Below are 24810 nucleotides of genomic sequence, written 5' to 3'. Positions count from 1 at the left end.
TGCGACTGCGAGTGCCTTGTTGAAAAGTGCCCTAAAGCTTTGTTTCTTGTAGGTGGGACTGCTATAAATGTTCAGGCAGAAGATACTCTGCGCCCTGCCCTTGTGCCTTTTGAGTACGACTTCTACTAGGATATACTCGATTTTACTCAGTCCGAGATGGATATCGTGTTCGATAAAGGGTAGCTTTTTGTCAACGAGGGTGGCCAATCCCCTTCCGGAATCTTTTTCTCTACATACCGATTTGTACCCGGTTAGCTTTACTTCGTCCGCTAAAGTTTCCTGCAGCATAAGTACTTTTGGTTTGACCCCCATCGATCTAATTAATTGGCGCAGCGATGCCTTTTTGTTGTGGAATCCGCGACAATTCCACTGCCACACACTAAAACTGTGGGCGCTATCCATGATTATTGAATGTTATTGAATGTTATTGAATGTTATTTATTGTGTAATGTTTATTTCTCAAACAAGTTCACCATTGAAACTCTATGCGTTTTTTCGAAGTAGCCGAAATATCACTTGGAAAAAGACACCCGATTCACCATTTCTACGAACCAACAAAACGCTTGATGGCCATTGTAGAAGGCACCTGTATGTAACAAAATGGAAATCAATTTCAAAGAACAGTATGGCATTGCTGGTGGTTGCCGAGTGTGCACGAAAGCATCTTCAAGGTGAGTTAACTATGATACTGCTGTATGAACCAGTCACCTGCCGCTTCACGCTGCCAGTCTTATTGCTTTTTTGGTTCTCTCGCTGTTGAACTGCAGTATCATCTCGTTCACCAGCTTTCGCGCCCCCTTTTGCTTGGGCCATTTCACCCGCTCCCCTGCGACGCGCTTTGCTTGAGACTAAATGATTTTCTGCTGTTTGTTACCGCGCCAGCAAGCAATCACCGTGACTGTGTGAAGGTTTCGTAGACACGAGAATCATTGTTGCCATCTCGTGGTCTCATGGGTGCATTTGCTTGCATCATGCAACCTTTACTACATATTGAAAACACGGCGGTGTATTTTTGTCGACAAGCAGTTTTGATTTTAACTGCCTATCCGATATGTACACCGACATCCCCCAGTCCCATCTCGAGGATATTAAATACCGCCAGTGATGTCTATACTAAGCATAATATTTACTCTAGCCCAAAAAATTCATCTGCGCACTATGCCGTCCCTTAAAATTTTGCCGCAAAAGTCCTGTACACCGCACAAGTTGAATACCGGAGATGAGCGGGCCGTGTAACTGCATATAAATCACACCCGTGCGCACTTACCTTAGTACAGATGAGCGCCGTCATTGAGTAGCATTTCTTTACCTCGGACAACATTCCGCATTTTGCTCTCATTTGCGATGCCAATCACGTAGAGGTCCGTAACATTTTCGAGGAACCACAATACTTGTCGCGGTAAATATATGAGACCTAAGGCGGGAGTATTGCAACATGGGATCAATGCAAAAATGTTCTGCCGCTACGGTAGCCAAGTCCCTAGCTGGTTGCGCTGCTGAGCTCGAGGACACGGGTTGTGTCCTGGCAGCGGCGACCTCATTTTTAGTGGGACGACTTGCAAAACGCTGCCGCGCTTGAATACGTGTGCAGTGTAAGAACCGCAGGCAGTCGAACTCCGTAGTTTTCCACTAGGACGTGGCTCACAATAAAATTGCGGTTATACCCGGGACGTTACACGGACGTTATAGGGAAGTTATACCCGATTATTTATTTCTCATTATGATGTATGTAAGAAAGAAAGTAATTCACTATAGCAATAACAGATTCACCCTGTAGGCACAGTACCACGCTGCTTTGCGCTTACGCTATGTCAGTAGAACGAGCACTCCGTTTCATGCGTTGCGCGGAGCTTGCGGGACCCGGATCCCGGTTCTGCACGGGCTACCTGATTACCCCACTTCGCGCGATGCCGGACGGTGGACGTGTGGATACGAGACGCCAGTTGGTACGACGCGGTCATGCAGACAACAACGACACCGTGGAGCGGCGCTGCCGCGCTGGCGTGAGTAGTGCTGCTGTATATGGGAGCATATACAGGAACACAAGGCGTGAGAGCGCCGTATGCGGGGTAAAATTTCAACTAGCGGGTGTGCGCCTCTCGTATCTCTCCTTCACGCCGCCTAGGTTGCCTGCGGCACTGCACGCGTTTGCCCAGGTTTCGCACCGCGCGCGCGTGAGCCTGTGTGTGGACGTCTCATTCGAAGGCCATGTGCACGATGCACACGCTTCATCTGCCTGTAACAAGATCTGTGCGGTTGACGACAGTTTTCGTGGCTGCAATTTGGCAAAAGGGCAGCGTCTACTTAGCCACATAGGAGATGCGGAGCACTTAATCCGAAACGACTTCGCATGTGTCGCCGGAAAAGTCGTCAGCACAAACGATGCGTGTTGCCGAAAGCTATTGTTGCAGTTTCCCACACAATTACTGCTGCAAATTCGTGTTGTCGCTGTTGACGACCAGGTACTTCCATCGGCACTGTGCGGAAATATACAAAATATATCACCGCCTACCGCAAATACAACGTGCGTGCACAACTTTAACTAGTACATACCTTACAATATCGGATAGGGGCAGCAGCGTAAATAGTTTGGTAATTTCTTAACAGTGGTCAAGAGACGGATGTTTAAACCATTAGTAAGCATGTCTCCTTCGGCAAGACAGGCGCGACCAATACGCGAGCCTGTATCTTCGAGCAACTCGATTGATTGGTGCAGCGCTGATGCAGGAGGGAACTGCGGTCATGTTAAATGCATCGCACACATACTCAATTTCTGGGCACGCGTAAACCACGACCACTGATAGCGCAAGCAAGATAAGTTTCCATTGTTGGGCAGTGCACGCACAAGCTAAACACGACAAAGAAGACAGCACAACGCTGGTTCAACAACTGAAATTTATTATTTGAAGAAAGGGATCGTATACCGCGTAATCATGAAATCCTTGTGGATTATATATATACTATAATATATATAAAAATCATCTTATACTCACGAGCGATCATTGAACGGGATCTCTTAGTTTGTCAGTTGTTTAATACATTGTTCAGTGCATCCGCGCTAATCCATGTCTGTCGTCTGGCTTTTTGGTACCATTTTCTTAGGAATCGGTAGGACTACACTGGTGGTATTAACCTTATCGCATTTACATTGCTGTTGTGGCTGTTAACAACACAACATCAATTTCCAGCCTTCCGATGAGGCGCCATCGCAAACAAGAGACGTTTCGCACGCAGCGCGAGTTAAGCGAGAGCGCGACCTTGAAGGGAAGCAACGGAAACCTACACCGTGGGAGGTGAAATCTTCCGCCAGGGGAGAAACGAGCGCTGGCGCCTACGATGAAACTTGACGTGCGGTCGTCAGAGCGCGTGGCGATGTCTGGAAGAGTCGTCTTAGGTAGGGCGCTGGGGACGGTCGTGTCGGAGTGGCGTGCCTAAGGGACGTGAGTGCCTACCGTTCATTCTAGCATTATAATTCTACCGCCAGTCCGAACCTTTGAGCGATGAAGGACGCCTCAGTAAACATTCACAAACTTATGCATTCTTAGAAAGCGCCTGAACTGTTGAACGTTTGCTTGACTTTTTCTATTGATATGCTTTTAGATTGTTCGCATAAATCGTATCAATATCGTCACCTTCATGATTGCTCAATGCATTACACAAGATTGGGTCAGAGCAAAAAATACTGAAGTTCCTTTGTACTTCATATCTTCAATATTCTGAAATATTTTTACGTTACAAAGCTTTTACAACCTAAGCTGATGTAAATCATTTACTTATACGTTTTTGTCTTTCTCTAATGTCCATGTACTTGAATAAAATCCGCGAATTTACCATCAGGCTATACAGCACCTTAGCTATACTATTGTATTTTTGATAGGGTAAGTGACTAATCGAAGAATAGAGAAGGAATACTTGGTCTGTAATACATTATTCGTATTCCTAAATAAACTATTCTGTAGTCACGAATATCAAAATTAACCATCTATCTCTGAACAACCGATTGTTGATATCGGCTTACTGTTGTTTATCTGCTAAGTACCGGAAAATATGCTTATCAACAGTAAAACAGCAACAAAACTTTTGAAGCAATGCAGAAACAAAATTGGAAACGCAAGCTTTGTTTTCAGTTTTGCGGAGGAAATGTGGCACTGCTTCACACTCCATGGATTAGATCTTGTACAAAAACATAAATACCCAAGAATAAGACATCTTTTTGTCGCAATTAAACAAACACACAAAAAGAAGACACATAAAGACAACACGGGCGGCCGCCCGTGTCTTCCTTTTGTGTGTGTTCAATTGCGGCAAAAACATGTCTTTTAGCAAGCACCAACTAGGCCAACGAGGAGTTCTGTGGCAACATACCCAAGAATGCATAGACGTGGGAACTGCCGTCGCCGTAGTACAATTCGTATTGCAGCGCGTGCGTAATGCGGAGGTTGCGGGTACGGCTCTCACCGTCAGCAAGTTGTTTTTTTCTTGCATTGTGCTTGAGCTTGTCATTTTCACATTTATTCAAGACTTACAAAAATTTCCCCTATCCTTTCTTTTTCTTCATATTGGTTTTATAAGCTGGTTTCTTTGTTTGATATTGTTCTGACTAGCAAATACGTGGAAGCGTTGTTACAAAACCGCGCTCTTTGGTACCCCTTCTTTTCTTCCAATACGGGACATCAGGCTATGTATAGTTGCACGAGCACCGTGTGACACTCTAGTTTCTTAAGCAGCACTTCCGATCCACCTCCTGAGACGACTGGGGAGAAGGTTTAAAGTATATCGGAAAAAATAGAAAAAATAGTACAGTAAATATTCGTGGGTTTTCTTATAGATGTATCAGAGCTTTAATGAGAAGTTGTGGTATTGAAATGTCTGCCATTAATGATCAGAACTAATTACAAATAATTGATTACCGCGCACATTAGCGTATACGTTCGAGACTCGCCACGTAAACACGACTTTGGCGAAATTCCTGAGAAACCCGGAAGTAGAATGCACAAGTGATGGCGTCACTAATTACGTCACGTACGAGAGGGTGGCTTCACATTTAACCGGCTACTTAATGGCAAACAGCTACTTCCAAGTTCGGTCCGTGCCTTGCGCTCGCCTAAAGTTAACACCAGTGTGCAGGTGCGACTGTGACTGAGAGACACCGAATTCAAAGATAAGGGTCGCGTACCATTTTTTTTTTTTGCTTCTGAACTGCCAATTAGTCTTTCTCGCAGTCTAGTCATGTCGCAGTTTTGTCTTTTACGTTACAACTAGGGTTGTTTTCCTTGTAACATGCCCTCTGTCGTGCCAAGGGCGCACAAATACGTCATTCGCATTTTCTTTTCCGTTTCCATAACGTTTGCTTTTTCTTCAACAATTTGCTTTGCATTTGTGCAAATATGGTCGCATAGCAGCCCGTCACTATTGGAAAGCTTGTTTGCCACCACGCTCTAACGGTGTCAAGCGGCTTTTCGTGCAGTTCTTTTCATGACGGTTGTTGTGACCTTGTTTTTAAAACGACCCTAATTGTCCTTGATAGTTGACTGTCTATTCAGTGCGAGAGCTTTCCTAATTATACCGAAATAGATATGCCTGCTGTAAACACGAGCGCCTGCGCTTCTTTAGTTGATATTCAATACTTGATATTCGTTCTCGATTCGTATTCCAGAAGGCCGATATTCGATTGCTTACATCCAGTATTTACATGACAGATAATAGAAGCTTATATTGTTTATTAGTTACAGATTGGAAGGTGACAAATACAGCATGATTCAAATGAACACAAACAACGCTGTATTCCTAGCATCAAGATGCACCTAATCTGTATAATATTCATAAATTTTCTTGCGGTTCTCGAAATTCGTGGTAGTAGAACTAGGTTCTGCGGAATGCGCTTAGCCGCATGTTGTTAACACGGCGATGGTAATTACCCGTCCTTTCTACAGGTCTGATACAACATTTCCGCCTTGATCCACCTGAAAGCCGCCGTGAATCACTGATTGGTCCGCAAGCCGTGGGAAACGGACGAGATCCCTTCAGGAGCACGCAGAAGAGCTCAACCGTTCGTATATATAGTCCTTTCTAACTCACTTTCGCCCTTGTAAGGCCCTTGCGGGCATTACATAGGGGGCGCGGGGATAACAAGAAGATATTTCAAACACAAGCGGAGGGCTATAACAATATAGAATACCGTAGTATACGTTATCGAACACAAAAAAAAATAAAGAAGAAAGAAAGAGAAAGAAATGCATACAACCTGAAAAAAAAACTTGGTACAAAGAATGTAAATGCATTTACAGTGGGTCAAAAACACAACATTCTGTTTTTACCAGACGTGCGTATTTAAACTGCGTTTCATATGGCTTACAAGTGAGCCATGATCGTGTATAGGAGGAATTTCTTTTGGCAGCTTGTTCCAGTGATGAATAGCAAGAAATAGCGGTGATTGCCGAAGGAGATTCGTACGCGCAAACATGGGACGCACTTTGAAGGGATGGTCGAGGCAGGGGAAAATTCTTTGCGGCGGTTTGATATGGGATGCTGTAAAGGATTATAGGGTATGATACAATCTGTGGAAGCGGGAAAGCAGTGCTAACAGACGTGGTTTTTCAACAGAGGGTAATTGGAGCGACCATTTGATAGCCATGATGCTGGATGTTCTAGAGTAGGTCTTAGTGGTGAAACGTGGTGCTTTATTTTGTTGACTCATGCTTGATTATTAGGTATGCCTGATTTTCATTCTAAATGATGCAAGCGTATTCTATCTTTGAACGAACTATTGCTGTTTGAGCTAATAGTCGAATGATTTGCTAAATACAAATTTCGCCTAATGAATCGAAGTATTTTATTTGCTTTCGAAATTATTTCATCGATGTGATCATTCCATGTAAGGTTAGAAGTTAAAATCACTCCCAAATATTCTAACGTAGACACATTCTGTATGCACATATTGTTCATAAAATATGAACCGAACGTTACTGGCTGCAGTAAATGTCGTAGTTTTTCTTTTAGAAAAAAAATTTGCCATTTAGTATCTTCAGAGGTAATCATTTCAGTCATCTGCAAACAATCGAAATGTTGAAGTCATGTTGTTACTGGTGTCATTAATGTAAATTAAGAATAAAATTAGTGCAAGTACGGAGCCCTGAGAAACGCAAGATTTAACTTGCGCTAAATCGCAATACTGATCACTAACGGAAACAAATTCGTAGCGACTGGTGAAAAAACTTGAGATCCAATTAACAGTTTTACCATGTATGTTAAGCCGGATAAGTTTCATCATTAGGCGAGAATGGGGAACATTATTGAATGCTTTCTTAACGTCAATAAATATGGCATCGATTTTTATGCAGTCATGAACAGCTTGATGAAGGTCAGTTATGAGTTCAAATAATTGTGTTTCACAAGAGCGTCCTTATTGAAATCCATGCTGAATCCATGCTTCTACCAAACCTATGGCTCAAGTGACACTGCCCAACCTGTAACATTTAAGCGCATTCAAACAGGTTTTGCCTGTTTAATAAAGAAACTTCGATTTTGTAAACATTCTGAACATGCCCTTATTTGACGAAATATACATTGAATGTGTCTTAGAGTTCATTCGGAGGCCTAGAAAACAGTGAATAGCGGCTGTATCGCGTCTTCGAGCAGCTCCTGAAAGATTGCTGCACAAAATCTGTATATTATCTACACGCGTCACTTTGCCTGCACATCCGCACTTATATTCCACCTGCTTTTAGTAAATCTCATTTCGGTTACAATTAGTTCCGCATAGCAGTTTGTAGTTGAGAAACGCTTATAACACTCCAGAGCGATTACATATACAGGTCCCAGTTATCCCTATAACTTTGAATCTTCCTTGTACGTCACCTTTATCTAACCTTATACGTAACAAATATACCTAAGGTGAATGGCTTAGCTCAGCTCTGACATCGTGGATGCCTACTACGAAGCTCACATGATGTACAGAATTTTCAGAAAACGCGTATTCAGAATTATGTACGACGACCCGTATTAGGTCTAAAAGGTGAAATATATTCCACACACCTTTTCTAACTTGGCTGCACGTCCGCACTATGTTCTACACCTCGGTAAAACAGGGCAGTTAAGAGTGCACTGAGGGCTTCCGAGCGCGTGTTTAATCCGTTTTTTTTCCCCGAAGCGCTTACTTCACTGCTGCACTTGAAACTTTCTCGTAACCACACATTGCTCATAAGGTACCTCGCTTAATATGTTACTGTCTGGTTCATATTTACTTTTTAAAAATGAGGTACAGCGTTTCTATGAGCTTTCGTTTTCTTTTTTTTTGCAGAAGCTGTAATAGCACATTTTCTCGTCGTTATGTGCACTAGAAATTCGTAACAGAGCCAATTTCGTCCCAATATAAGATTGCTTGTAATAGTGTTTCCGCATACCAGCGGGAAACTTAAAAAAAACACATTAGAGCAACTCGAAACAGGGTGGAAACAAGTGCCTGCTAATACCGAAGGTGCCAATGCAAATAGACTTTAAACGTTATTTGCGTGTTGTCACAGTGCCTTGAAAATAAAATTGTTCATTTGCCGTTTTTGTGTGTATAGGAAAGAAGGAACTCTTTGAGTTAATATGAACACAAAGTTTCGTGTATTTAATTTATTTAGGTGGTGATTAACGTTTCTTACCAATTTTAATTATGCCCTAAATAAATCTGGTAGTGCAAGATTCGTCTGCACTTCAACCCAAAGAGTCGCTCCCACATTTTCAATAGATACAATCACACAAAATGAAATAGGATTTTTTTTCAGGACACTGTCAAAACACGTGCATGGCATGATAAAATGATTTTAGTACCACTAGTACCTTCGATGTAATATACTCTTATTGTAAGGAGGCAGTAGATTATCACACATCTTATAAAAAGCCTGATTCTCTTTATCTTTGTTTGGTGACATCTGAACTAACATCTTTGTCTTGCAGTAAGCCATGCCAGGGAACAGTAACCGAGAGGGCGAGAGCAGTGCCTTCATTAGCAAATTCTACCCGGATGAGAATACACGCTCGGCGCTGTCCTACCAGCCTCAAGCCGACGACATCTTCGTCGTGACAAATTTTCCCTTATGCGGAGACACCTGGGTGCAACTGATAATCTACCACATTCTCCACAAGAGGGCGCCACCGTCTCCTCTTATGGAACGGGCCACGCACCTACCTCACCTCGAGTTGCAGGTAAGCTTGACATTATTGTAGTCGCAAAATATAGGCGATGATTGTGTTTTTCGTAATATAAGGCATGTTGTGCATCTAGGCTTTAAACGACTTGTGTGATAGTGCACAGTAAGGTTGGTTTTGTGAGCACTCATCAATTGTCCTACACCAGAGAAACGTACTGTAACGAAAACTTGTATACTACTTCGTAATAATAGAAGTCGCTCAAATACCTCCTTTTCGGGCAAAGTAGTCCAACCTCCTGTTAGTGCAACGTATCATTGAACAGAAGCGTCTGAACTTGAGCTGGTTGAAACAACTAAATGACGTGAAAGCAGCCACAAAGTCGGGTCCAGACTTATTCCAATATTTTCGTCTATGCAATAGATTCTCCTCACTTAGGTCACGTCATTTCATTTGTCCTTGCTAATCTAACTCTGTTAGCAACTGTCCAAGTCTGCGTTTCTTATACGTATCAACTTAGCGTGAAAATGCTTTGTTGTGTACTCTTGAATCGAGCGCTCGGCCAAAGCAATGGTTGCAGGGATTCTGCTGGCACTCTTCAATTTCGTATGTGACAAATTAACTTGTTTCATTGCTCGAAATGGCTCAGAGCATCTGAAAAAATTAATAAATTGACACGGTATGAGTCCTTTAGTAAAAGGTGGAAATAAGCAGTGATTTGACGAAGGAAGTGAAGAACACAAAGGCGGAATATAAGAGACACACATGATAGACGTTAGGTTCCCAGTGAGGCTTTGTATTCTACTATTTGAGCTAGGAATGCCACGTATCGTAACGCAGCCCGTTCTCGAATCTATTATGTGGGCGACGTTCTCCCTTGGTGAGATCTGTGCTGAGAATGATAAATTCTCCGATCGTTAAGCCCGAAATAAGCTAGCTGCGGAGTCACCCCGCGAACTCAGCTAGACAAAACTAGTGAGCTTAGTTCTGGACAAGTCTTAGATGGGTAGTACTGTACTTCACCGAAGGAATTACGTAAAGGTTACCCCGCGCCTGGAGAAGCTGGATGACCTAGTTGTTGAACCGGTGCACCAAAAGCATTCCGTCTGGGACGGAAGAGGTGAGGCTCTTTATCAAAGCTTTCGAGATACAAGCTACGGCGAATTGTGCAAAAGAACCAACTGGCGACTCCGCTGATTAGGTACCCAAGTGCTGAAAAGATCGCAAATAAACTTGTGCAGCTCAGTGCGTTGGCCAGCAGGTCATCAAGTACGAACATATGGCTTGCATATTTAAATATGTTGCTGGCAAGAAGGCGCGCTCTGGAGACAATATTGCTAACATGCCTGTTTACGTCAAATGTGTTTCACAAAAGTGGTGCCAGCTTACATTATAGAAGAAGCAGGCAACTCTTGGAAACAGTGGGTGGAACAATTCCTGGCGACATCCCCGAGCAACCTAGTAAATGACGAGACATCACTAGTAGCTCGATTTGTAGGCACTAAGAATGTAGGTTTTCGGCGCATAAGACATGTACGTAAAGCCTCATTTTAGTTAATATAGGGGCAGAAATAAGAACTATAAGCTGTTCTCAAGCAACGACCTGTTTTAATTTATAAATGCGTGCGGGCCATTTTCAGGGTGTGAAACGGCGGTAGCGTTCACTTGTCAGATCTAAAGATAGCATCCATCCAGGCACGTACCCAGGGGGGGGCCCCGGGGGGGGCCCGCCCCCCCCCCGAAATCAAGTGGTATACCCCCCCCCCCCCATCCCCACCCACGCCACCACTCCTCACACATTCCTAAAGCGCCGCCAGATCAATGTTGAGACTTGGCAGCTGTTCATCGGTCAGCATTATGCTGCCTTTTTCACTCCTTTTAGATGGCGGTAGTTATCGGCATCTCTTGTAATTTGAAGGACAGTTTTCTCATAGATTCCACACCCGCGTGATTAACTCGAGATGCGTTCAGTTGTCACCATCTATTCAACCGTGATGCGCATAGCTGTTGCTTTTGTTAGTTCAACCTTCTTTGTTTAGGCTGATCCTAGGACCAGGAGAGGGATGCGGCTGTTATTCAGCTGGTCTGTACTCTCATGGAACGAGCTGCGGCCGGAGAAAACGTCAATTGCGTTTAACTTTTCCCTTTGCTTCATTATTTCCTTGAGTTACGGCTCGCCGCGACGCTGGCAGATGCCCGGAACCATATACACGTGATATGCGGGTTAGATAAGGTGGGAAATAAAATAATGTGAAAGAGCGTCCATCATGAAACCCTGCAATAACCCTTAAACCCATAAGCAAGATGACTGTCGCCCGTTACCTCGTCTGCTTTTCCCTAATTGTATGTCACTTTTCGTGCAAAATTGGCAACTGGAAACAAAAATCGCAAGGAGTTGAGAAATTAAGCGATCTACTAAGGGAGAGAGCCAAGGCAACAACCAAACTGCAAGCAAAAGTGAACAATAAAAAGTTAACCGTTGTTTATGAGAATATTTATGGATCGACATCTTTTTATTTAAAGAGGAAGTAGGGAAAACGCCGCCGGAAGTGGAGAACAATTACTTGTTTTGAATGACGCTACTACAGTTATCGGTGGAACCGCCTCACGTAGCCACTTCTCTGCTGTGCTTATGTGGGTGTTTTTCTAACCTTTCGCAGTGAGCGCAGTACGTCTAGAATCGCAGAGTCCTGCGCTCTACGCGGTTGTATGGGACTGGCGGCCGCACAGCGTTACGCAATTCGCGGAACTGTCAAAACTGATCAACAAGGCGAAAATAACTGATATTCAAAACTATAACATGAGAAAGACTGAAAAAGCCGTAAGAAATGAACGCAGCCTGAAATCAGTAAAAAAGAAACCTGGCATAGGACAAACCATGGTGCATGCACTAAAAGATAAGAAGGATAATATCATCAGCAATCTCGAAGATATAGTAAAAGCAGCGGAAAAATTCTAAGCTGACCTGTATACAGTACCCAGAGGAGTCACGATACCTCACTTAGAAACAGTAATGAACAGGATACAGAAACTCCTATAACTAGCGATGAGGTCAGAACGGCCCTGCAAGACATGAAACGATGAAGAGTGGGAGGAGAAGGGCGAATAACAGCCGATTTAATCAAAGATGGAGGAGACATAATGCTTGGAAAACTGGCGGCTCTTTAAACGAAGTGTCTATCGGCTGCAAGGGTCCCAGAAAACTGGAAGAATGCAGACATTATACTAAACCACAAAAGAGGAGACGTTAAAGAATTGAAAAATTATGGGACCATGAGTGGGGTTGAATATTTATATGCAGAAGATGAAGATAATGATAAATAGCCGGGCAAAGAAACAAGAGATCAGGAACACCAGTCGGCCACTAGAAATTGTGAAAGAATACGTTTACCTAGGTCAATTAATCACCCATTAATCACTCATTAATCACCTAGGTCAATTAATGAATCATGAGAAGGAAATTCACAGAAGAATAAAAATAGATTGGATCGCATATGGCAGACATTTCCAGCTCCTGACTGGAACCTTACCATTGTTATTGAAAAGTAAGGTGTGCAATCAGTGCATTTTGCCAGTGCTGACATATGGGGCAGAGACTTGAGAGCAAATTAAGGACCGCGCAAAGAGCGATCGAACGAAGATTGCTAGGCATAACGTTAAGAGAGAGAAATAGAGCGGTTTGGATAAGAGAGCGAACGGGTATAGATGATATTCTAATTGACATCAAGAGGAAAAAATTTAGCTGGGCAGGTCATGTAATGCGCTGGTTAGGTAACCGTCGGGCCATTAGGGTTACAGAATGGGTACCAAGAGAAGGGAAACGCAGTCGAGGACGACAAAACACTAGGTGGAGCGATGAAATTAGGAAATTCGTGGGCGCTAGTTGAAATCGGTTGGCGCAGGACAGGGGTAATTGGAGATCGCAGGGAGAGGCCTTCGTCCTGCAGTGGACATAAACATGATGATGATGATGATGATGATGATGATGGAGGTGGTGGGCCCCCCCCCGAAAAAAAATCCTGGGTACGTGCCTGCATCCATCGATAGCAGGATTCAGCTAAAAAGGCGAGACACTGCTTTTGTGTCAATTGGCATACTGCAGACAACAAGTGCGATCCATTTGTTCTGGCACTATGAGCAAGTTCTCACAATGAACTTGTTATGACACCATGAGCATTAACTCGCACCTACTGCATAAAGCGGGCGGCCACGATCTCATCGCGTTTACACTTTATATGGAACCTTACGGCGACATTGACGTCATTGCCGGCGAAGAAAATTGGCTGGCAGCGTTTCTATAATTGCTATCGCGATAACAAGATGCCCCCGAAAAAGCACTTTTGTTGCTAAAAGCAAAAATATGTATATACAGGCGAAAATGACGTAAATAGGCAGTTATAAGCACTATAATTCCAATCATATGCTGCTCATTAACCCATGATTTCTGCTCATACACCAAAATGGTGGGTACATGGCGCGCGGCCATAAACATGAATTTACCAACAATCTGGTCTCTAGACATCTTTACTTTAGGTTCAGAGTTTGCTCGTCGACAACTTTTTAGAATAACGACGCCTTTTCATGCTAGCTGGCTCTACTCTTTCCATTTCTGAAGTGGTAGCCTTGCTGACGCATAGAGTGCTTTCTTCTGCCCTGAACTTATCCCTTGAATTTATAGGTGGCATACAGTGGTTTCAGAAGAACCATGTACTTGATGGTATCAAATTAAGGCTAACTCGAGCAATCGCTTAAGATTGACTGACGCGAACTGGTGCAGCCGTAATCAGCCAGAACTAAGCAACCGTAGAAGTCACACAGACAACTTGATGTGCTACAGCCAATCGGGCGAATAACCTAGGAAACGATGTCCAAGGCCTCCCGTCTACAAAAACTAGCAAACAAGAATGATCGTACCGATCCGATCAACTAAACACGACTTTTTAACTTCCTCTAGCGTGTTTCACATCTTCATCAAAGTGGAAGGAAGACATGTGGTAGATTTGGTAGACGGCGGCATTTCTAAGTCTGTAATAAATTCCAAGATGGTAAGCAGATGTCACTCACCTATACTCGCCAACAACTTTCTGTGGCAATGAAGTGAAAGCTACAGGCTCGTGCCTGCTGCACAAGTGCTACCACGCCAAGTAGTCCGGCAGCGTTCTACAGGGCTTTTGGTTGCTTGGAGCAGTGGCTGAATTGACGCAGCCTCCACGTGCCACGGTATCGCGTTTTCCTAGACGCGGAAGGGAAAAGTCGCAAAATAAGTAAACATTTACACTAAGTGCTGTATTCTGTCTTATTTAACTATTGCTAATAAAGTGTTTGTTTTCTCTGCTCCTGCCTAATGACGTGGATTAAAACATGGGACTCTTTTCGGAAGCGCTGTCACTTGTGCACACTTTGCCTCGGTAGCTTTCCCTTCGTTGCCACCGAAAGTTGTCCACGAGTATAGTTAAATGAGCTAGGTATTCAAGGTTGCAAGGCGAAAGTGGTATCCTCTAATCAGCAGGTGTTTAACGCCGACTTCTACCTTAACCAAGGTATTACTTAGGTACTGGCTATCCTGTTTATGACTTATGACTTCGGTCTCCACGAGTTACAAATAGGCATGAGATAGATAATGTATATTCAGATGCCGTGGTCTTACTCAAACGACTACCAAGGCAAAAAGCACTGCTGAGTAGACAGAGTGCCTTTGCGGATTGTCAAGTGTGTGGGGGATGCTTCAACTAAGTGTACTGAATTTGTAAAATTTGCAAGTTACCAGAAGAGAATGAAGCCTCACAAGGTTCCAAGGGGCCTGCATCCGAAAACCCCCTTACATCACGTCTAAAGAGCGATATATATGGTTCAAGAAAGCTGCGCAGATGATGGTAGACATTGATATGATCCGGCCTTCACCGTCACCCTTAGATTCTTCCATAACACTCGCGCCTCGGAAGGTTCTCTGGGTGCGCATTGAATACTGGTTTGTTAACCGTCACGCAGAACGTTTACCGTTACTCATGCTGGAGTTTAACGCGACCGTAAATAAAAGAAGTGAATGTCGACATTTTCACGCATTAACTTATTCAAAGACTTCTCACAGATCGCGATAGTCAAAGAGACAAAAATGAACCCAGCTAGTGTGAACTCTTTCATTCTATGCTAGTAGAATTGACTTCCGTTCAGTTAGAACTTGCCAACAAGGTTTTAAAATACTACAGATGATGTCGAAGCCTTGCCTATATGTATGTGGTGAGGTAGACATTGTGGTCCTTTGCTTTGAACGAGCGGGTGAGCATCGGTTCACTTTTTCAGTTAATAAATTCCATGAGCTTAGCCCACCTCAATGTAAATTCCAGGAAAGCATCCTTTTAAAGAAAAGTGGTATATCATGGCAGTATTTCGCGGGACAAATAAGTGCGCAAAACAAAAGCTAGTCAATATGATATCATCAATGCTAAAGATCACATGACGTCCACTCAGTGCACGCCTTTTGAGGGACTAGCAGACCATTAAAGGCTTTTCTTTCAATGTTCAGTATTAAAACCATATGCCTAACACAGAAAAAAGTCTGGTTTGAGCATACCCTGATTAAGTGCATAAAATATAGCCTGACTCAAGCAATCTCTGCTGACTGTGCCTTATTTTGCACATCGCAGGTTTCACATTAACCTCTCAATTCGATACCCGCACCTCATGCTATCCAAGTGGTGTAGTTTTGCCTTATCGTTCTTATTCGGTGACAACGATAGTTGCCTGAAGATGAACATTGCGGGCTGTTTGGTATATCGGTGAAAAAGGGGTCTAAGAACGGATACCTGGGAAGCTGAAATAGCATAGTCCGACCAACAAACGACAAAGAAACCCAAGAGCTAGGGGAATGTAAAAAGGCAAACGAGAGTAGGATAAAGCACAGATAGCGTGCAAAACGAGGGAGAGAGCAGCACAAAAATAAATGGTAATGTAAACCGTCACCGAGTGTTACCCTGAGAAATGAGATATTTCGGCAAGCGTTCTTTCTAAGGGAATGCATTACCTAGTGCAGCGTTCCTAGGGGGGAGGGGGGGGGGGGGAGGGCATCGACGTCCCTTTTGTATGTCGTAGTTATGGGCTAGCAGATTCTGCACTACTCTACTCACAGCGTAAAAATAACTGCAAATGGCGTCTAGGGATGCAAACAAACATTCCACGTTATAGTGGTGCTGATAAAGCAGCGCCGCTATAACGGTGCTGCTTTATAGCGGTACCGTTATAAAGCAGGGATAAAGTGGGCCGAACCAACCAGCCCTTGAGCTCATTCTTCACTCCGGACACTTTTTAATCGCAAATCATCATCATCATCATCATCATCAGCCTGGTTACGCCCACTGCAGGGCAAAGGCCTCTCCCATAATTCTCCAACTACCTCGGTCATGTACTAACTGTAGCCATGCCGTCCCTGCAAACTTCTTAATTTCATCCGCCCACCTAACTTTCTGCCGCCCCCTGCTACGCTTCCCTTCTTTTGGGATCCAGTGCGTAACCCTTAATGACCATCGGTTATCTTCCCTCATCATTACATGTCCTGCCCATGCCCATTTCTTTTTCTTGATTTCAACTAAGATGTCATTAACTCGCGTTTGTTCCCTCACCCAATCTGCTCTTTTCTTATCCCTTAATGTTACACCTATCATTCTTCTTTCCATAGCTCGTTGCGCCATCCTCAATTTGAGTAGAACCCTTTTCGTAAGCCTCCAGGTTTCTGCCCCATAGGTGACTACTGGTAAGACACAGCTAATATACACTTTTCTCTTGAGGGATAATGGCAACCTGCTGTTCATGATCTGAGAATGCTGCCAAACGCACACCAGCCCATTTTTATTCTTCTGATTATTTCCGTCTCATGATCCAGACCCGCCGTCACTACCTGCCCTAAGTAGATGTATTCCCTTACGACTTCCAGTGCCTCGCTGCCTAATGTAAATTGCTGTTCTCTTCGGAGACTGTTAAACATTACTTTAGTTTTCTGCAGATTAATTTTTAGACCCACTCTTCTGCTTTGCCTCTCCAGGTCAGCGAGCATGCAGTCCAATTGGTCCCCTGAGTTACTAAGCAAGGCAATATCATCAGCGAATCGCAAGTTACTAAGGTATTCTCCATTAACATTTATGTCCAATTCTTCCCTATCCAGGTCTCTGAATACCTCCGGTAAACACTCTGTGAATAGCATTGGAGAGATCGTATCTCCCTGCCTGACGCCTTTCTTTATTGGGATTTTGTTGCTTTCTTTATGGAGGACTACGATGGCTGTGGAGCCACTTAAGATATCTTTCAGTATTTTTACATACGGCTCGTCTACACCCTGATTCCGTAATGCCTCCATGACTGCTGAGGTTTCGACAGAGTCAAACGCTTTCTCGTAATTTAATGAAAGGTATATATAAGGGTTGGTTATATTCCGCACATTTCTCTATCACATGATTGATAGTGTGAATATGATCTATTGTTGATTAGCCTTTACGGAATCCTGCCTGGTCCTTTGCTTGACAGAAGTCTAAGGTGTTTCTGATTCTATTTGCGATTACCTTAGTAAATATTTTGTAGGCAACGGACAGTAAGCTGATCGGTCTATAATTTTTCAAGTCTGGCGTCCCCTTTCTTATGGATTAGGATTATGTTAGCGTTCTTCCGAGATTCCGGTACGCTCGAGGTCATGAGGCATTGCGTATGCAGGGTGGCCAGTTTCTCTAGAACAATCTGCCCACCATCCTTCAACAAATCTGTTACCTGATCCTCCCCAGCTGCCTTCCCCCTTTGCATATCTCCCAAGGCTTTCTTTACTTCTTCCGGCGTTACCTTTGGGATTTCGAATTCCTCTAGACTATTTTCTCTTCCACTATCGTCGGGGGTGCCACTGGTACTGTATAAATCTCTATAGAACTCCTCAGCCACTTGAACTATCTCATCCATATTAGTAATGATATTGCCGGGTTTGTCTCTTAACGCATACATCTGATTCTTGCCAATTCCTAGTTTCTTCTTCACTGTTTTTAGGCCTCCACCGTTCTTGAGAGCATGTTCAATTCTATCTATAATATACTTCCTTATGTCATCTATCTAACGCTTGTTGATTAACTTCGAAAGTTCTGCCAGTTCTATTCTAGCGGTAGGGTTAGAGGCTTTCATACATTGGCGTTTCTTGATCAGATCTTTCGTCTCCTGCGATAGTTTATTGGTATCCTGCCTAACGGAGTTACCACCAACTTCCATTGCACACTCCTTAATGATGCCCACAAGATTGTCGTTCATTGCTTCAACACTAAGGTCCTCTTCTTGAGTTAAAGCCGAATACGTGTTCTGTAGCTTGATCTGGAATTCCTCTATTTTCCCTCTTACCGCTAACTTATTGATCGGCTTATTATGTACCAGTTTCTTCCGTTCGCTCCTGAGGTCTAGGCTAATTCGAGTTCTTACCATCCTGTGGTCACTGCAGCGCACCTTGCCGAGCACGTCCACATCTTGTATGATGCCAGGGTTAGCGCAGAGTATGAAGTCTATTTCATTTCTAGTCTCGCCGTTCGCGCTCCTCCACGTCCACTTTCGGCTATCCCGTTTGCGGAAGAAGGTATTCGTTATCCTCATATTATTCTGTTCCGCAAACTCTACTTATAACTCTCCCCTGCTATTCCTAGTGCCTATGCCATATTCCCCCACTGTCTTGTCTCCAGCCTGCTTCTTGCCTACCTTGGCATAAAAGTCGCCCATTAGCATAGTGTATTTTGTTTTCACTCTACCCATCGCCGATTCCACGTCTTCATAGAAGCTTTCGACTTCCTGGTCATCATGACTTGATGTAGGGGCGTAGACCCGTAAAATCTTCATTTTGTACCTCTTATTAAGTTTAACAACAAGAACTGCCACCCTCTCGTTAATGCTATAGAATTCATGTATGTGCCCACCTATATTCTTATTAATCACGAATCCGACTCCTAGTTCTCTTCTCTCCGCTAAGCCATGGTAGCACAGGACGTGCCCGCTTTTTAGCACTGTATATGCTTCTTTTGGCCTCCTAACTTCAGTGAGCCCTATTACATCCCATTTACTTCCCTCTAATTCCTCCGATACCACTGCTAGACTCGCCTCACTAGATAACGTTCTAGCGTTAAACGTTGCCAGGTTCATATTCCAATGGCGGCCTGTCCGGAGCCAGTGATTCTTAGCACCCTCTGCTGCGTCGCCAATTGCGATGTCTAATCATCTTGCCAGGTGAATCGCACAGTCACGCGACAAGTAGTGAACAGTACGTATCGAGGACGGTCAACGGGTTCATTGCGAGGCAGGTGGTGCTTTCGCAATATGGCTATTTGACATGATTTTCTTTTTGTGACTGTTTTGTGCACGTGCATGCGGCTGGTTGGTGTGCCCACGCTTGGCATGCACTCTGCTACGCTACAATGAGCATAATGCTTTGCCACGTCATCATCACAAGCACATTTACGCAACTTATAAATGCAACAATTCCAATGACATATCACGAACTATTTCTGAAACATGTGTACTCACTGCGGCGCATACGAACCCTCTGTGTTTGTTACGTTTCATGAACCGTGTCTTTGTTCTCTTTTCACTGTGCTTTACAACATACGTGTTGACTATTTCCACAGCGCCGACCACTGCACTTGTTATGTAGAACAATCAATCTCTTTTATATACATAATTAATAGGCTGTGCCTTACCACGTATGGTACCAGTAATACACAAAACTAATTTCATTCTAGTGAATTACAGAGAAATAATAGAAAAACTTGCCATTGTTGTTTCAAATAAAACTTTAAGATTAGCACTGTGCTGCGAATGAAGACTGGGACCAGTGCATGAGTAGTACTTTCGTAGTCCAAAACAAAGGATACACCGAAGAACCGCAGTTTGGGCACGGAATATTAGCGATCATGCAGCTTAAGAATATTACACACCTAGTAACCATGTAGCTTCAGCGGACGTTCCCAAATCGCAGGTTTACACACTAATATATTTCTTTTCCTACGCACCCAAATTACTTTTGTCAAATTGTGGTCTATTCAGGTAAAGTATCAGGTTGACGCCGAATTCCTGTTCATGAGTCTAACTCGCAAGGTTATCCCGTTTTAATGCTGAATTTATTTGGTTCTCAGCGTCTGCCACGCATTTTCTATAAAACCTGGCGGCATGTTGACCACGGGTTAAAGTTCATCAGCAACACTTTTTGTGCAGCGTGAAACGTAATATGGGCGCAAGAAGGCATATATAAAAAGAAAAGAAACAGCGCTACAAGCAATAGCAATCTTTATTATGAAGACAAGACCGCATGTACACTACAGGTGCTGTAGCAGACATACATCACATGGAAGCACTTGCAAACATGCGCGATGAAAGTCAACTATCGAATCATATTTATGGTCAGCGACAACCCACCAGGACAAATCGTTACCGCTGACGCAGGAAAACTTATTTATTAGGAGTCAACGCTCTCAACGGCTTCTAACGCACAAATAACCAAGTGCGTCTATATGCTCTGCCTCAAGTATTATGAGGATGAAATCTTTATACCCACCAACAAGGATGGTTTTATCAAGCAAAGGTCGGCAACGAGATGCTTGGGTATGGAGCGCGGGAAACCCGTCAGGCAGCAGCTTTTTTGTTTTCTGTTTTCTTCTTGTGCTCTCTCAACCGCGGATGTATGAACCTACTGGTTTGGCTAATGAATTGTTTCCCAGAGGAGAGGGGAATACGATAAATCGCAAAAACTTGCAATCTACGAACTTGTTTTTATGCGTTTTGAGCACTCAATTTTTTCTGTCCTTGAAGGATTCCTCTTCGCACAGATCCTTCCAAAGTTCTCGGCTACTGGAAAAAGCATCCGAACGATATCGCGGAGTGCCAGCTTCTTGAGATAATGTGAAAGTTAGATAATACAGGAAATTACGGCTTTGCTTCTCGTTCGTGCACATTGCCGGTCTTGAGTGTCAGGCTGGCCTGAACTGCCGCGAATTATTTTGAGTAGCTTCTGGTCTCAAAAGGTCTAGATAGACCATCCTTATGCATGAAGTCTGATTCGTGAAGCTATGCTTTATTAGGTGAGTGCCAGATTTTTATTGGCTGCTCATGGGAAAGCTTTCAAATCAAAATCAAGCAAGTGTTTAGTGTGTTCCGCGATTGTCTTAATACTCTTGAAGTCGCACTTGAATGGCCGATTGAAGGAACCGTTAGACCTGCGGGCTTGAAACTCGTTAGCTACGACATCCAGTTACGCTGGTGCCAAGATCCAGGGCTAAAATATGAATATTCCCTTTTCGCTTTAACCACCCAAAACTAACCAAGAAAGGCATTGTGACAATGTGCCGCAGCAACTAATTAAGGAAATCTTGCCCTCATCTAATAAAGTACAGCTTCCAGAATCAGACTTCACGCTTGAATGAAGCTGGCTATCCAGACCATGCTTTAGTACCTGTAGCAGAGAAGCAGCTGAAATGGAATCGCTGAAGTTCAGGCGAATCTGACACTCACTACGGTGCAAGTACAGGAACGAGAATCACAGCCGTGATTCGCTATACTCACCAACTTTCACAAAATCTCAAGGAGGTGGCACTCCACGATAACATTAGGGTGGTTTTTTGGTACTTAGTAAGCCTAAAAGACCCGATGTGAAGAGAAATCTTCCTATGACAAACAAAGTTCAGTGCGCAAAACCGAATGAAAAGTAGTTCATAGATTGCAAGGCATTTGTAATTTATAGTATGCCACTCTCCCCGGGGAAACAATTCGTCGAGTAAAGCAGTAGTTTCATAAATGAGTGGTTGAGAGAGCTTAATAACAAACCAAAATGTTGCCGCGTGATAAGCTTACCGACCTGTATACACAAGCATGTCGTTGCCAACCTTTCCTTGATAAAGGCGTCATTGTTGGTGTATATAAAGAAGATTTCACCTGAATAATTATTGAGGCAGAGCGTGTAGACACGCTTGGTGACTTGGGCATTAGAAGCCGTCGATAGCGTTGTCTCCGATGAAGTTAGTTTTTCTGCGTCAGTGCTGACAATTGGTTTTGGTAGGTTAACCCTGGTCACAAATATGATTCGATAGTTGACTTTAATCGCGCATGTTTCCTAGTGCTTCGACGTGATGTATGCCAGCTACGGTGCCTGTAGTGTATATGCGGTCTTGTCTCCATAATAAACATCGTTATTGCTGGTAGCGCTGTTCTTTTGCTTCTTTAAGTATCTTCTTGCGTCCGTATTACGTTTCATGATGCGTAAAAAGTGTTCCTGACTATTCACCGACAAGCCACCATTCCTACCCTTGTTGATGTGCATGTTCTTTAGCCCCACAACAAATGTGTACCCCCCCCCCCTCCCTGCTGCGATGAAGAGGTTCTTACTGGTATACTGTGGTATAAAGGTTATAAACAGGATGAGGTGCCTCAGAAAGGCTGGCGAACGTTTCGATAGGAGGACTTATCTTCAGCTTTGACGAAGATAAGTACTCCTATGCAAACGTTGTCCAGCCTGTCTGAGGCACCTTATCCCTGTCTATAACCTGCATACCACAGTGTGCTATTCCATCTGTCAGCCCGTTTCTTGATTTGGATTTCTTGCTGGTGTAATAAGAGTTGAGCGCCGTCTGCACAACTGTACCATTATTCAAGTTACCTCTCCGCCTCCCTGCCATTCAATTAGGATTGTGTTCAGTACGTCAGCCGCTCTACTGGACACTACCAGTTTTAATGTGTATTTGCTTCTAATAGTGTTTTACGCTTAGTAATCTACGGCATTCTTATATTCCAACTCTGTCGCAGGGCTCTGATGCTGTCCAGGCCATGCCGAGACCCGGAAGCATACGCACCCACCTTCCTTTCCACCTTGTTCCTCAAGCAGACTGCGCAAAGTACATCTACGTCGCGAGAAACCCGTACGACTGCTGCGCGCAATTCTTTGAACAGATTTCGAGCGCCCAAGGGAAGAGCGTGGACGAGGCACTCAAGGCGTTCCCCTCGTTTTTTGATCAGTTCGTCGAGGGCCGAGCCTTCTGTGGTGATTACCTCACCGACCTTGTGTCCTGGTACAAACGAAGGTTCGACGACAACGTCCTATTTCTCACGTATGAAGATTTGAAATATGATAACATGACAACAGTTTTGAGGATTGCTGACTTCTTGGACGAGGAAGGCCAGTATGGTGAGTGGCTGAGGCGAAACGGAAAGTTCTTGAGGAAGATCTGCGCCGAGACTCAATACGAGGGTGTTTGGGAGTGCGTGGAGGAGCACACGAAGCTGAAGATGAAGGAGGCAGCCGCCTTGCCTGATGAAGGCAAACCAGACTGGGTGAAGCAACTGCAGAAAGCCTCAGTGACCTTCGGACAGCTGTTCGGCATGAAGTGTGATGAAGGCAAAACGCGGCTAAGCCGAGAAGACATGTTTACACCTGACATGATCAAGAAGCTCGAAGAGCGCCTAAAGATTGCGGCTGGAGGCAGCAACCACATCATGACGTTGTGGACGAGCATTGAGTAATGTCTTCTGAATACCTGGCGTTGGTGTGGGCCGCTTATGCAATTTATAGGAGAAGAGTTCCTTGTGGAAAATTTACTAGAACGTACTATTATCATTCAAGATTACACGCCGCCGAAATAAATGTTGAGTCATTATTTAACAGCCATGTATTAAGAAACATGAGCACAAGAAAACAGAAGCAGTATTAATAAAGAAAATGCGATGAAAGATTGAACGGAAGCTATTTTTTCTGCTTTCATTGAATACGCTTTTTACCAGGGAATGGTATATTTGCAGTTAAAGAAAGTGAGCATCATCGCAAGAAATACTAGATCGAAGGTACAATCCAACTTGAATAGCACTCGCAGCATGTTTTAATGAGGACATTGTCATGACTGGCGCTGTTTTCCCTTTTTCCCTTTATGTTGAAATAGAGGTCCCCGTGATGTAGAGGCTTCCGGAGAACAAACCGCACGCGATTGCATAAGCATGAACTTTTGATTGCATTAATTTTGGAAACAAAGCCTCTTGCGTCTTTAAACAAAACCATAGCATCCCGAGCTTAGTCCTCACTACTAGCAAGTAGTTATTCTTACGGAAGACGACGTGTCGTGTTGACTTTCTTCATGACTGTCTAATAAAAACGATAGCATCGATTTATTGTCCTTGCATTGAAAGAAGTTGCTGGCAGCCTCGATCGACACATATTATTTCTTTCTACCTAATGGAATTTTGTACAATGATTCAGAGCACTCATATGATTGGGTGCGAACAAACAGAAACATTTCTAACGCCGGACTTCTTTACGATCTCAATTGCACGGTGAAATCGTAACTGCTCCTTTGTGAAAATTATTTCCCTGAGACTCGTTTCCCACCTTGGCGACTTGGCGGAAATCATCTCGAGATAGCACAGGAGCATTTTCTATGTGCTTTTGAGTTTTTCTAGGCCCACTGAGGAGAACTGTCATCTAAGTCCTACTGCAAAAACCAGCACCTTCCAGTACCTTCCATGTAAAACCAGCGCATTTTTTACATTGGATCGCAGAGGTAACGTTGGCGCTCGTTGGTAGTCACAGGGACATCGGTGAGGTAACTGCAAAAAAGCAGGGTCACACTGGCCGAGGCGCTAGTTTCGCTGCTATTATGCTTAGATGCACTGGTATATGTTGTTAACGCGCTGGTTCTC

General features: G+C 43.8%; 1 protein-coding gene across 5 annotated transcripts in view; it reads left to right on the top strand.

The window, feature by feature from the left end:
- Positions 1 to 24278, top strand: part of LOC139046702 (sulfotransferase ssu-1-like) — a 91231-nt gene extending 66953 nt beyond the window's left edge. For 2 of the 5 annotated variants that reach the window (XM_070521442.1, XM_070521443.1), the window contains exons 2-4: positions 5934 to 6049; positions 8944 to 9192; positions 22930 to 24278. In XM_070521442.1, the coding sequence (XP_070377543.1) occupies positions 8950 to 9192; positions 22930 to 23643 (957 nt within the window). In that variant the 5' untranslated portion in view covers positions 5934 to 6049; positions 8944 to 8949 and the 3' untranslated portion in view covers positions 23644 to 24278. Of the gene's footprint in view, positions 1 to 3342; positions 3441 to 5933; positions 6050 to 8943; positions 9193 to 22929 lie in introns of those variants that run through there. The other 3 variants (XM_070521441.1, XM_070521444.1, XM_070521445.1) reach the window with 3 other exon arrangements.
- Positions 24279 to 24810: the final 532 nt, after the last annotated feature.

The sequence above is a fragment of the Dermacentor albipictus genome, chromosome 7, assembly GCF_038994185.2.
Source record: "Dermacentor albipictus isolate Rhodes 1998 colony chromosome 7, USDA_Dalb.pri_finalv2, whole genome shotgun sequence".
Taxonomy (NCBI): Eukaryota; Metazoa; Arthropoda; class Arachnida; order Ixodida; family Ixodidae; genus Dermacentor; species Dermacentor albipictus.
This window is presented reverse-complemented; position numbering and strand designations above follow the sequence as displayed.